This window comes from Chrysemys picta, chromosome 6 (genome assembly GCF_011386835.1).
Source record: "Chrysemys picta bellii isolate R12L10 chromosome 6, ASM1138683v2, whole genome shotgun sequence".
NCBI lineage: Eukaryota > Metazoa > Chordata > Testudines > Emydidae > Chrysemys > Chrysemys picta.
Window position 1 is genome coordinate 147,587 of NC_088796.1, and position 12,414 is coordinate 160,000.

Sequence of the window (12,414 nt, forward strand, 5' to 3'; positions counted from 1 at the left end):
CTGGGCGGGGCGGGGGAGGTCCCTTCCAACCCTGATATTCTATGATTCATGTGGCTTCCCGCCCTGGCGAGGCGCCCAGACACTGCAGGACCAGAGCCTGGACAGACTAGGATGGACAGGCAGCCGCAGCCCCACAGCCCATGCATCACACAGTCCCCCCCATTCCTCCCCGGCCTAGGTATCACATGCTCCCCCCTCACTCCCCGCCGGGCATCACACGCCCCATCCCCGGGCATCACATGATCCCCTCATTTCCCCCCAGCCTGGGCATCACACGCTACCTCCTCCCCTCCCCCCACTCCTCTGCCCTGGGCATCGTGTGCTCCCCTCCCCCAGCGCAGCCTCTTCCTGTGGGGCGGGAGGCCGACCCCCCTGCCCAGTGTGAGCCCCAGACAGCCGGGGGACGGGCACCGGGACAGACGGGCGAGCAGTCACACGGGCTCTCTCACAGCGCTTTAATTGAGGAGTTGGTTTGCCCAGCGGGGCTGGCGTTGCGTCCGTCGCTGCAGCTCAGCCTGGGGGCCAGCCCATCTGACGCCCGCCCAGCACGTGCAAGTGCAGGTGGTAGACGGACTGAGACCCCCGCTTCCCGTCGTTGATCACTGAAAGGCAGAGAAACGGGGTGAGTGTGCCAGGCGGGGCGAGGGGGCGGGGCTGGCCCCATGGGCAGGGCGAGTGGGGTGGCACGAGGGTGGGGCTGGACCCTGCAGGCAGGGTGGGGCAAGTGGTCTGGGGCGAGTGGGGCAGGGCCATCCCCCTACAGGTGTGGCATGGGGGCTGGTGGGTGGGGCGGTGTCCGGTCCCCTACAGGCGTGGCATGGTGAGAGGGCAGGACAGGGCTGGCCCCCTATGGGCCGGGTGAGTGGGGTGGGGCCAGCCCCCTGTGGGCAGGCCGGCCCCCTCCACCCAGAGCAGGGTGCTAGGGCAGTGGTGGGGGGTACAACACGCGCTGAGGCCATGGGGGGGGGGAGGGCGCATGCAGGGCCCCAGCCCATGGGCGCGATGGGGAGATGACGCTCCAGGGCAGCAAAGCAGGGAAGTGCTGGGGGGCACCAGTGGCTCTCACACGTCTGGGGCAGGGTCACAGCTTGGCTGGCAGCGGGCGATGCTGGCGAGCGCCAGGGAAACCCCTAGGGCAGGGCAGGCAGCCGGGCGCTCCCCAGTGCAGGGGGTCCCAGCAACTCACCCACTCGGTAGCCATCCACCAGCCCCTCCACCTTCGCCGTCTGACTGGCCACCACCAGCAGGTGCCCCAGGAGCTGGGCGTGAGCAGAGGGGCAGGTTGAGGGGGGAAATGGGCACCCAGGGCAGCACCCTCAGAACCCCTCCCCGAGGACCTAGAGCGCCGCACCCCTGAACCTCCCCCAGAGCACCCACCTTCACACCCAGCCCGGGGCACCCCAGGGCCTCACCGACAGCCAGGCAGGGGGCACCCCAAGGTCAGAGCCAGTCCATACCAGGGCTGGAGCCAACGGCCCCCGCCCCGTGGTTCTGGTGCCAGCACCCTCTCCAGACAGCACATGGGGCTGTCCAGCCCCCTTCCTGTGCCCAGCACTCAGCTCCCCATGACCCTCGCTGTTCCCTGGGCTGCGCTCTCTGCCCCACCCCAGCCGGGACAGAGGCACCTCGGGGAAGGGTCCTGTCCAGTCGCTCTGCTCACCTCTGCGTCCCCCGCGGCCACGCGGCTCAGCCTGGTGATGGGGTGCTTGGGGATCACCAGGAAATGCACGGGGGCCTGTGGGGCCACGTCCCGGAAGGCGAGGCACTGCGGGGAGAGCACCGTGAGCACTGCTGCCAGGGCACCCACCGCCCACTGGGGGGCAAGCACCAGCTCGGCCAGGGCTGGGACTGCAGGGTCACTGCCCCTCCCCGCCCCCCACTGTCCCCTCCCCCTGCAGCTCATAGCCCTCCCCCTCCCCACAATGCCTCCAGGGGTCACATCACCCCCAGCCCTGCTCCACACCCCACTGGGTTGGGGTCCATGCCAAGTGCCAGAGCGTTTGCCCTCTGCACTGTGAAACTAAACCCAGGGCTGCAGGGACGCAAGGGGGCTGGGCCAGGGAGCTCTGGGGGGGGGCGCACACGGGCGAGTTCGGGGGGCTCTGGGCACTCACCCCTCAGCCATCACCCAACCCAGCCAGGCTGACTTCCGCTACCCCTGGCAGCCTGTTCCCAGCAAAGGGGAGGGCCCAGCTGGAGTCCCCCTGCCCTAGCCAGGAGCCGAGCTGTGAAGGGGCTGGCAGGTGCTGCCCCAGGAGCAGGGCAGGGCTCAGAGCCCCTTGTGCATACAGAGGGACCGAGACAAATTAGAGGATTGGGCCAAAAGAAACCTGATGAGGTTCAACAAGGACAAGTGCAGAGTCCTGCACTTAGGACGGAAGAATCCCATGCACTGCTACAGACTAGGGACCGAGTGGCTAGGTAGCAGTTCTGCAGAAAAGGACCTAGGGGTCACAGTGGACGAGAAGCTGGATATGAGTCAGCAGTGTGCCCTTGTTGCCAAGAAGGCTAACGGCATTTTGGGCTGTATAAGTAGGGGCATTGCCAGCAGATGGAGGGATGTGATCATTCCCCTCTATTCAACATTGGTGAGGCCACACCTGGAATACTGTGTCCAGTTTTGGGCCCCACACTACAAGAAGGCTGTTGAAAAATTGGAAAGAGTCCAGTGGAGGGCAACAAAAATGATTAGGGGTCTGGAGCACATGACTTATGAGGAGAGGCTGAGAGAACTGGGATTGTTTAGTCTCCAGAAGAGAAGAATGAGGGGGGATTTGATAGCTGCTTTCAACTCCCTGAAAGGGGGTTCCAAAGAGGATGGATCTAGACTGTTCTCAGTGGTACCTGATGAGAGAACAAGGAGCAATGGTCTCAAGTTGCAGTGGGGGAGGTCCAGGTTGGATATTAGGAAACACTATTTCACTAGGAGGGTGGTGAAACACTGGAATGCGTTACCTAGGGAGGTGGTGGAGTCTCCTTCTGTGAGGGAGCAGGGAGCAGGGCAGATTTGACCTGGGAATGTTGCAGGGGGGTTGCAGTGGGGATGTGGGACTTCCCTTGAAGGAAGCTACCTGAGCTGTAACCTGAGCCAGGAACGGGGGTGGGGAGAATTAACACCTTCTGCCCGGGAGACTGAACAAAGGAGAGGAGCAGCGGGAGGAGTTTTGAGTTAGTTTTCGGTTGGGGCTGGGTGGTGCAACGCAGGGAACCCCAAGCTGGGGTCTAAGCTCCCTGAACCTCCCAGAGGGACCTAATTGAGGGGGTCTGGTCGTACCTACACGCTCTGCTTGAGACTGTGTTCCTGTCCTTAAATAAACCTTCTGCTTTACTGGCTGGTTGAGAGTCGCAGTGAATCTCGGGAAGAGGGGTGCAGGGCCCTAACTCCCCCACAATCCGCAACACCTTCCTTAGAGGTTTTTAAGGCCCGGCTTGACAAAGCCCTGGCTGGGATGATTTAGTTGGGGATTGGTCCTGCTTTGAGCAGTGGGTTGGACTAGATACCTCCTGGGGTCCCTGCCAACCTTGATATTCTATGATTCTATGGCAGAGACCTGGGCCTGCCCCTGCCTCACCCCAGGACCTGGCCTTCCCGGCCCAAGGGCTCCGAGGGAGCTGATCTCCCAGCCCCAGGTCACGGCATCCTCCCCTCAGCCCCACCTGCCATGCTGAGAGCCAAGCGGGCAAGGCCTCAGCAAGGTGTGCCCAGGGCAGGGAGCAGCGTGGCCCCCAGCTCAGCGGGGGGGCAGGCCCGGCTGCAGGGCAGCACAGGACCTTCCTGAATGAGGCGCAGGGGATCACCTTGTCGTCTTCGTAGAGGATGTCGGCCCGGATGGTGCGGTCGATGATCTTGCTGAAGATGGTCGGGGGCCGCTGGCCTGGCTCCTCACTGGCCTCGGCTGCCCGCTGAGCCTTCTGCACCTCCCCGTCCTGCCCCCCGGCAGCCACGTAGCATCTCTGGGGTGGAGGGGCATCAGCTCAGGGGCCGGGGCACTGCCAGGTGTACCCCTGCCCTGTGCACCCCCGCCCCAGGAACAGCGCAGCCCCACAGACACAGCTGTGGAGGGCCCAGCCCCCCCGCCTCCCACCCTGCTCGGGCCACCCCACGGCTAGCGAGACGGGGCTGAGGCCAGCAGCACAAACCCCAGGATCTGGGCCAGGAGCTGCTCCGCACTGAGCTGGGAGCGGGGTGGGAGCACGGCGGGGCCCAGCTCGGCGAGTGGCACGGAGCCGAAGGCACGTCCTGCCCAGGCCAAACCTAACGGGCCGCGGGAGAGCAAAGGGCCGTGCCACACTGGCGCTCGCCAGCCGCCCCAGGCAGGCCCGGAGGGGCGCGGAGCTGCAGGCGGTGCTGTGCCGGAGCTGGGGGAGTGGCGAGCAGCAGCCCAGGGCCATCGCTGGGGGCTCAGCCCTGCCCTCGGGTACCCCATCCCCGCGCAGACGCAGCCCGGTGAGGAAAGAGCTCCTGCACCCAGCGACCTGCTGCCCCTCGCAGGGGGGTCGCGGCGCGGCCGGAGAACCCCCTTCCCTCGCTGCGGGGAGCGTCCACACAGCAGCGCCGGAGCTGAGCCCTGCCCCGGGAGCCGCGGGTTCGGAGCGGCGCCTTCGCCGGATCACTGCTCCCACGGTCACCAGGAGGTGCAGGGCTGGGGGTGCGAGGCCATCGCCCCAGGTACTGGGCTCCCAGCCCCCATCTACCCCGCAGCCGGGACAGGACCCAGGAGTCCGGCTCCCAGCCCCGCATCTACCCCACAGCCGGGACAGGACCCAGGAGTCCGGCTCCCAGCCCCCATCTACCCCGCAGCCGGGACAGGACCCAGGAGTCCGGCTCCCAGCCCCGCATCTACCCCACAGCCGGGACAGGACCCAGGAGTCCGGCTCCCAGCCCCGCATCTACCCCACAGCCGGGACAGGACCCAGGAGTCCGGCTCCCAGCCCCGCATCTACCCCGCAGCCGGGACAGGACCCAGGAGTCCGGCTCCCAGCCCCGCATCTACCCCACAGCCGGGACAGGACCCAGGAGTCCGGCTCCCAGCCCCGCATCTACCCCACAGCCGGGACAGGACCCAGGAGTCCGGCTCCCAGCCCTTCCCCCCCCATCTACCCCACAGCCGGGACGGGACCCAGGAGTCCGGCTCCCAGCCCCTCCCCCATCTACCCCGCAGCCGGGACGGGACCCAGGAGTCCGGCTCCCAGCCCCTCCCCCATCTACCCCGCAGCCGGGACGGGACCCAGGAGTCCGGCTCCCAGCCCCGCCCCCATCTACCCCGCAGCCGGGACGGGACCCAGGAGTCCGGCCCCAGCCCCCCCGAATAGGACCCAGGAGTCCGGGTCCCGCGCGGTACCTGCCCCCAGCCCCGGGCCAAGCCCCGAGCCCCGCGCAGCGCCGCGGCCGCCATGCTGAGCCCGCCCCCCGGCCTGCCCCTGCCGCCCATTGGCCCGGCCGGGGCTCACTCCCCATTGGCCGCTGCCTCTGCCACTCCTCGGCCCTTAAAGGACCCGTGTCCCGCCTTCCGGACCCGGGTCGGTGGGGGGAGGGGCCGGGGCCGTGCCTCAGTTTCCCAGCTGGTGCCAGTGACGGTTCCGTCCCACCCATGAAGCCAGCGGGGACGTACATGTGTGTGTGTGTGTACACACGGTGCACAGATGCACATGCACATGTTGGTGCCTATGTGTTGTACGTGTGCACATGTTGGTGCCTGGGGTGTGTGTGTGTGTACATGGTGCACAGATGCACGTGCACATATTCTTGTGTGTGCACACGTTGGTGCCTGTGTGTGGTACGTGTGCACACGTTGGTGCCTGGGGTGTGTGTGTGTGTACATGGTGCACAGATGCACACGCACACGTTCCTGTGTGTGCACACGTTGGTGCAGGGCACACGCGCAGGCTCGGGCTGGTTGCCATTCCGTGTCAAACCGAAGGTTTCGGGGCCGTGTTCACACGTCTCCCTGAGGCTCGGGGGCAGCTTGCGCGGGGGGGGGGGGGCAGTGCCGTGTGCCGCAGCCCTTTGGGTCTGACCTGCTGGGCGTGTGCCCCAGGGAGTTTGTCGTGTCTCCACCCACGGTTGTGCACCCCCAGAGCCGGTGTCACCGTGCGGCCCTGGGTGCTGGGTGTCTCCGGCAGGGCACCCTGGAGCTCACTGGGCCAGTCCCAGGGTGGCAGCAATCACACTGGCAGGGTGGGGCCCAGAGCAGGGTGTGCAGGAGGCAGGGGCACCCTGGGGCCACAGCAGATGCTGCCGGGCCGTGTCTGGAAGCCCACGAGAGGCCTGCAGGGCTGTGGGAAGCCAGGTAGGACCCAGCCCCTCTGGGCTGCACATGGAGGGGGGCCAGTGGTACCTGCACTGCCAGTAACTCCCCCGCAATGAACATCACAGAATTTCCTGAGCCCACCACAGCCTCTCCATGTGGGGGGCACGTGGGCAGGGCAGCGTCTTCCTCGGTGCAGCCCCCAGGGACAGCTCCCCTCTCCGGGCGCCAAGGAACCCCAACAGCGGGCAAAGTGCAGATTGCGACAGCCCGGGGACAGGTGCAGCGCTGGCAGGACATAACCCCCCAAAATATCCAAGAATGAAAATAAGTGGAAAGATTTCCCCCCTTCAGCTCACTTCCGCCCCACTGATCGTGCGCTCCACCCGCCCCATGCCCCCGATCCCGTCTGCCAACAGGGGCCAAGTGCCCCAGAGGGAAGGAACAGACCAGGGCAATTTCGAGTATCCTCCCCTGTCATCCAGCCCCAGCTTCTGGTAGCCAGAGGCCTAGGGCCACCCGGAGCAGGGGGCTGCATCCCGGACATCCTGGCTAATAGCCAGTGAGGCACGTGGCCTGCAGGGACTTTCAGGGGGTTTTGAACCCGGTTACATTGGAGTTCCACAGGCTGGCGGGCGTTGGGGGAGGAAACACTCCCTGGTGTGTCTGAACCCACTGCCTGTTCCCTTGCTGGGGCGAGCCCTGGCCTTGTTAGGAGAAGGGGGAAATATCCCGTCCCTAGTCACTGTCTCCGCACCGCTCATGCTTTGACAACCCTCGCATCGCCCCCCGCCTCTCTGTGCACAGCCCTGCTACCTTCCCTTGCCGCTGGGCGACTGGGGGCCCCCCAGCTTGGGGGGCTGTGATGGCCGTGAAGCACACCAAGCTCCGTCCAGGACCCCTGGGCTCTCTGTTGTCAGGGAGGGGGGCAGGTCCTGCCCGGGGGAGCTGTCACTCAGCAGGGCTTGCCTGCTACAGAGGGGGCAGTGGAGATGAGTGGAGTGGGGGAGCTCAAGTATGTGTCCATTGCACTGGGGGCCCCACAGGGTGGGAGGGAGCTAGGAAGAACCCCACCTCCCATCCCCTCCCCATGGACGGGGGCCAGAGCCCCTCTCTCGCTCTCCAGCATCTGTCACAGAAAATCCTCAGCCCAGCAGCCCCTGTAGCTCGGGCTGACGGGGCCCACAACTCGCTGCTGCTCCTGCTGCAGAGAAAGGGGCAGGAAACCCTGCGAGGGGCAACTCTGGAATATCCTGCCCCGAGGGGCCTTTCCCACAGCCACTGAGGCAGGGTGAATGTACGTGACGGGCTATCCAGTGGCAGTGAGTTCCGCAGGGCAAGTACATACTGCGCATTGCTCAGAAGCAGGCTCATTGCTGGTTTTCCTGGGTCCCCGGGTCAGTTCCCCAGCCCCCGTGGAAAGGGCTGGGAGCCCCCCCTGCTCCCGTGACCCTAGAGGTCTAGGGGGAGCAGCGCTCAGGACACAGGCGTTTCACCGCTCCCCTTGGTAAGATGTGTGCCAACGCGCTGCCCCAGCTACACCCACAGGCCTGGGCTCTCCGTGTCCCTCTGCGCCCAGCACTGCCCCTGTGCCCAGCTCCCCGGGGATCGGTGCCAGGCCCTGCCCCAGCCGAGCCCTGCGGAGGCAGCGGGGGAGTCACACGCTAGCTCAGCTCTGGCTCTCTCTCCTTGCTCCCGGCTGCAGTGGGGGGCCGGCTGGATGGGGCAGCCGGAGCAGGGGCCCTGGAGGGGAACAAGCCACAGGCCCAGCTTGGCTTCCCACCCACCCCTGCACATGGCAGCAGCGGCAATGCCAGCGCTCCACCCACCCTGCCTGGTGCCCGAGAAACCACAGCGGCTGACACCCTCCAGGCCCCCTGAACCTGCTGCCACGTGCTGGGGGTCAGGCCTGCTCCAACCCCACGGCACAGACAATGCCCAGGTGCTGTCTTTCCCTGTTTATTGAGTTATCTGCAGCGGCCAACAGCCCCAGGGCCGAGGGGCCAGGCCGTGGCTGCGCGGACACCGTCCCCGGAGACCGCCGCCCATCCAGACACCGCCCCCCGCGGCGGGTCTCAGAAGCCCATGCGGGGCCGTTTGCGGCGGGGCTGTGACGCTGTGGAGCGCTGGCTCTGGGAGGAGGGGCCCCAGTGCTGGCTGCCCAGGCTGGAGGCCTGGCTCGCAGGCAGCTCGGCCGGCGGCTCGGGGCAGGGCTGGGTGAAGATGGCCAGGTAGTTCCGCAGGGTTTTCCTGCGCTCCTTGGGGATGCCCCGCGAGCTCAGGGTCTGGGACGAGAGCAGCTGGGAGGAGTCCTGTGTGTCCTGGCTGCCCCAGGCCTCCTGGGCGCTGCGCTGGGAGCTGCTGGCCAGCGGGGAGGCCGGGCAGAACTGCCCAGGGGCTGGGGGCGGGTCTCCCCGTCCCGCCCTCGGTGAGGAAAGGTCCTGGCGGCACACAGGGGCCGGGGGTTGCTGCTCCTCGCGGGGCTGGCCGGGGGGCTGGCTGCAGGCGGAGAAGTCACTGAGGTCGGACTGGTAGGTGACGGAGGAGGTGAAGCTGCCCGACAGGCTGCGGCGGCTCCGCGCTTGCTTCAGGCGCCGTCTCCGGTCCCTCAGCGCGTGCAGCTTGTGGGCCCTGGTCACGCCCAGCTTCTCCTCCCACCACTCGCCCCAGCCGCCCGCCCACGACGCCGTCAGCCGCTTGCTCAGGTCGTCGGGCCAGGCCCCGGGCTCCACGGGGTGGGGCATGGCCGGAGGGGTGGGGGGCGGCCCCAGGGCCCAGGGCGCCAGGCAGCCCCGCTCCCGCATGGCACGGCGCAGCAGCTGGCGGGCCTGGCGGTAGAGGCCGTCCCCGGCCGGCTGCCTCAGCTCTCCGCGGGTGAAGAGGCGCTGATGGCTGATGGTGCGGAGGGCCTGGGGCTGGCTCTGCTCCGGCAGCCGGCTCCAGTCCCTGATGAGAGCTTTCAGCCAGCAGTGGTAGCGGGCAGCGGCTGCCGGGCTGGGGGCGGCGGGGCCCACGCTGGGTCTGGCTTCCTCTGGGGCTGCTGCCTGCCCGGCATTGGCGGTGCCCTCAGAGACAGTCCCTGGCAGGCGGACGCTCTCCTCGCTGCCCGAGCCCAGGGAGGCGCCCCACGCGGGCGAGGGCTGGCCGGCCGCAGCAGGAGCTGGCAGGGACGGGGGCGAGGCGGGGGCGGACGACGACTCGCTCTCCGCCGGCGGCTCGTGCAGCAGGGTTTGGTAGAACAGGTCCCCGGCCTCGGAGAGCTGGAAAACCAGCAAGGGCTCCAGCGGCCCCTGCCCGGCGGGGGCGGCCGTCACGCCTGGGGGGAAACAGAGGTGAGGGGGCTGAGTGCAGCAGCTGGGGACAGAGCCCCCCAGGCCCCACACAGAGCTAAGGGAGACCCTCCCAGGCCCACGCAGCCCCACACAGAGATCTGGGGGAGACCCCCACTGGGCCCACACACACAGCCCCACCCTAGAGAGCGGGGGAAGATCCCCGTCCCACCCCTCCCAGCTGTCCGGAGCCCCCCCGTCAGAGGCACAGGAAGGTGAGACCAATAGCCCCTCCCTTCGGCTGCACCCCAGCGATGGGGGCCTGGGACTGCTGGGACATGGGGGGTTCCACACCAGGCCACCCCCACCCTACCCCCAGCCACCTACCAGCCGCGGGCGCGGTCAGCCTCTGGTGCAGCAGGTCCTGCCAGGGGGTCACCTGAGGGGGGAGGTACTGCAGGCCCTGGGAGATGGGATGGAGCCGCCGGGGGGGCCCTGCGAGCTGGCAGGCTGAATGGCTGCCACCTGGGCGAGAGGGGAGCGTGAAAAGCCGTGCGGGAGTTCTGCCCCCCCCCCCCCAGATCCCCCCGCACTGCCCCCACAACAGCTGAGACCCCCCCGCCCCCCCATAGCTCTGCCCTCCCAGCCCCCCTACAGCTCGGACCCCCCAGACCCCTTCGCACTGCCCCCTCCAGCTCTGAACCCACAGACCCAGCCCAGCTCCCCACCCCCACACTGCCCCATTCATGGCTGTTACTCAGCCCCTCCTTGACAGACCCCCATGTGGCTGGGGGAGGGGCACCCCAGCTCTGGGGAACCCCCATGTGGCTGGGGGAGGGGCACCCCGGCTCTGGGGACCGCCATGCTGACATGAGCACACGCTCCAGAGAGCCCTCTACACCAGAGGTCCCCAAACTTTTCAGGGTCGCACCCTCCCCCCTGCTGGAGCCAGGAATGGGGCTGGGTTCCCGGGGCTGCAGACAGGGGTAAGGGGGCCAAGGCTGGGGTTGCAGCTGGGGGTGGGGCTGGGTGGTGTTCCTTCCCCCCCCCACCACGCGGGGGCTGGCCTGGGCTTGCTGGGCCCCCCTGACCGTTCCTCCGCACCCCCTGGGGGGGCACACCCCAGTTTGGTGACTCTGCCCTATGCCATCCCCCAGCATGACCCCTCCCTGCAGGAAACAGCCCCCCCCCAGCCAGGGACTGCAGCAGGAGCAGCTCCCAGCCCCCCCCCATGTAGTGCAGCGCCTGCACCCCCGCCCCCGCTCACCCGAGTACTGCAGCAGCAGCAGCTCCTGCGTGCGGTGGGCGCCCAGCAGCACCTTGTGGCTCGTATCCTGGGACCGGCCCGGGGTGAGATGGGCAAAGACGGGCGGAGCCTCCAACATGTGCTCCCAGCGCAGCACCGGCACCAGGGGGAAGCGCTCGTCCAGCACGTACACCGAGAACTGGGGGCAGGGCACCAGGGGGAGGGGGTCAGTGAGAACGTCTCAGAGAGCCCCCGGGCTGCTCCCCTCCCCCGCCTGTAACCTGGGGGGGGCAGTGCCCGCTTCCCCCAGACACTCCCCGGGCTGTAACCGGCACGGCCCAGCCCCTGCCCCGTCAAGCTCACGGCCACACAGCAGCTTTTCACCATCATGCCGGCCAAGCTGCCCAGCCAGGCAGGCCCCTGGAGCCGCCCTTGGTAACCGAGTTGGCACCGCAGGGAGCGGACGGGCACCAAGCTGCAGGTCAGGCCGGGCTCTGCAGGATGGGCCCGGCCGCCTCGCCTCCCCCCAGCACTGAGGGGCTGGAGCGTCGCCCGCCCAGCTGCCCGGGCACTCACCTGCGTGGCGACGAGGTGCTGGCAGGGGTGGGCCCTGCCCAGGTACATGGGTAGCATCACTCGCTCTCCTCTCTGGCACTCGGCTTCTCCTCCCACCTTGAACAGATCAAACTGGCGACTGGCGGGAGCCTGGAGCGGAAGAGACCAGGGCGCGTGAGCACCAAGGGAAGGAGGCCCCCTGCCCCCGGTGAGCCCCAGTCCCCTCCCCCCGCTCCCTGCACCCAGGCAGCCTCACCCGCACGTCGAGGCACTGCAGGCCAGTGCGGTCGGCGCAGCTCAGCACCCGCGGGTGGGCGGTGAACTCGCTCCAGCACCATGGGGACGCCTCTCGGAAGAACGCCGTCTCGGGGTCCTGGCGCACTCGCTGCAGCCTGGGGACACAAATTACCGCTGGGCTGGCACGGGGGTGAGGGGGTGGGATGCACAGGACGCAGGGGTCACTGCCTGGGCCGGCGTGGGGGGAAGAGGAAGGGAGGACCCTGGTGTGATGTTATGAGTGTAATATAACATCTCATTGAAAGAGGACAGGGCCAGAAAGAGTTAATTAACTCACAGACTGACCTGGCCTATGACCAAACCTTAAGGACTGGTTAGGAAGATCTGTAAATGAATAGAGCTTTGAAATGCAAGTCTGTATTGTTGGAGGTAAAAGGGTAGATGTTTGTTCAGGTCTTGTAATATAAGCAAGCAAGTTTTGTCTATTGCTATAACTTTCATTCAAAGATCAAAAAAGGAATATCAGTATTTAGGAAGACACTTGAGGGAAATAGTATTATTGTCTCTATGTCTCTTTGAAGGTTGTGGTAACCTGTATCTGAACTGTTGAATGGATAAATTACCCTGTGCTAATTGCCAGGATGTTTGGGAGAAGGAGAGTTAGGTCTATTGTTTTCTCAGGCCAAAAGGCTGCTGGAAATGTATAAAAACCCTGGGACACGATCCTTCTTCATCTCAGATCTGCTTTGGGTTTCAAGAGGGGGAAACCTTAAGCCACAAGGATTGAGATCCCCAGTCACTGACTGGAGTCACCCTGAATATGGACATTGGACTATAACCTATGGACTATTTCTAAAAG

The 12,414-nt window shown here is 66.6% G+C and overlaps 2 protein-coding genes across 2 annotated transcripts in view; both read right to left on the reverse strand.

The window, feature by feature from the left end:
* Positions 1-438: 438 nt before the first annotated feature.
* LOC135984168 (uncharacterized HIT-like protein Synpcc7942_1390) lies at positions 439-5,466 on the reverse strand. The gene is made up of 5 exons (XM_065598583.1): positions 5,343-5,466; positions 3,799-3,954; positions 1,661-1,765; positions 1,187-1,259; positions 439-602 (listed from the first exon to the last, which is right to left on the reverse strand). The coding sequence occupies exons 1-5, from the start codon at positions 5,430-5,432 to the stop codon at positions 511-513; spliced, it is 516 nt and encodes a 171-aa protein (XP_065454655.1). The 5' UTR covers positions 5,433-5,466; the 3' UTR covers positions 439-510.
* Positions 5,467-6,033: 567 nt separating this feature from the next.
* The window catches only part of TMEM8B (transmembrane protein 8B), a 41,642-nt gene continuing 35,261 nt past the window's right edge, over positions 6,034-12,414 (reverse strand). The window contains exons 11-15 of the mRNA XM_065549927.1: positions 11,575-11,710; positions 11,340-11,468; positions 10,785-10,962; positions 9,905-10,042; positions 6,034-9,564 (exon numbers count right to left, since the gene is read on the reverse strand). Coding sequence (XP_065405999.1) covers positions 8,324-9,564; positions 9,905-10,042; positions 10,785-10,962; positions 11,340-11,468; positions 11,575-11,710 — 1,822 coding nt within the window. The 3' untranslated portion in view covers positions 6,034-8,323. The remainder of the gene's footprint in view (positions 9,565-9,904; positions 10,043-10,784; positions 10,963-11,339; positions 11,469-11,574; positions 11,711-12,414) is intronic.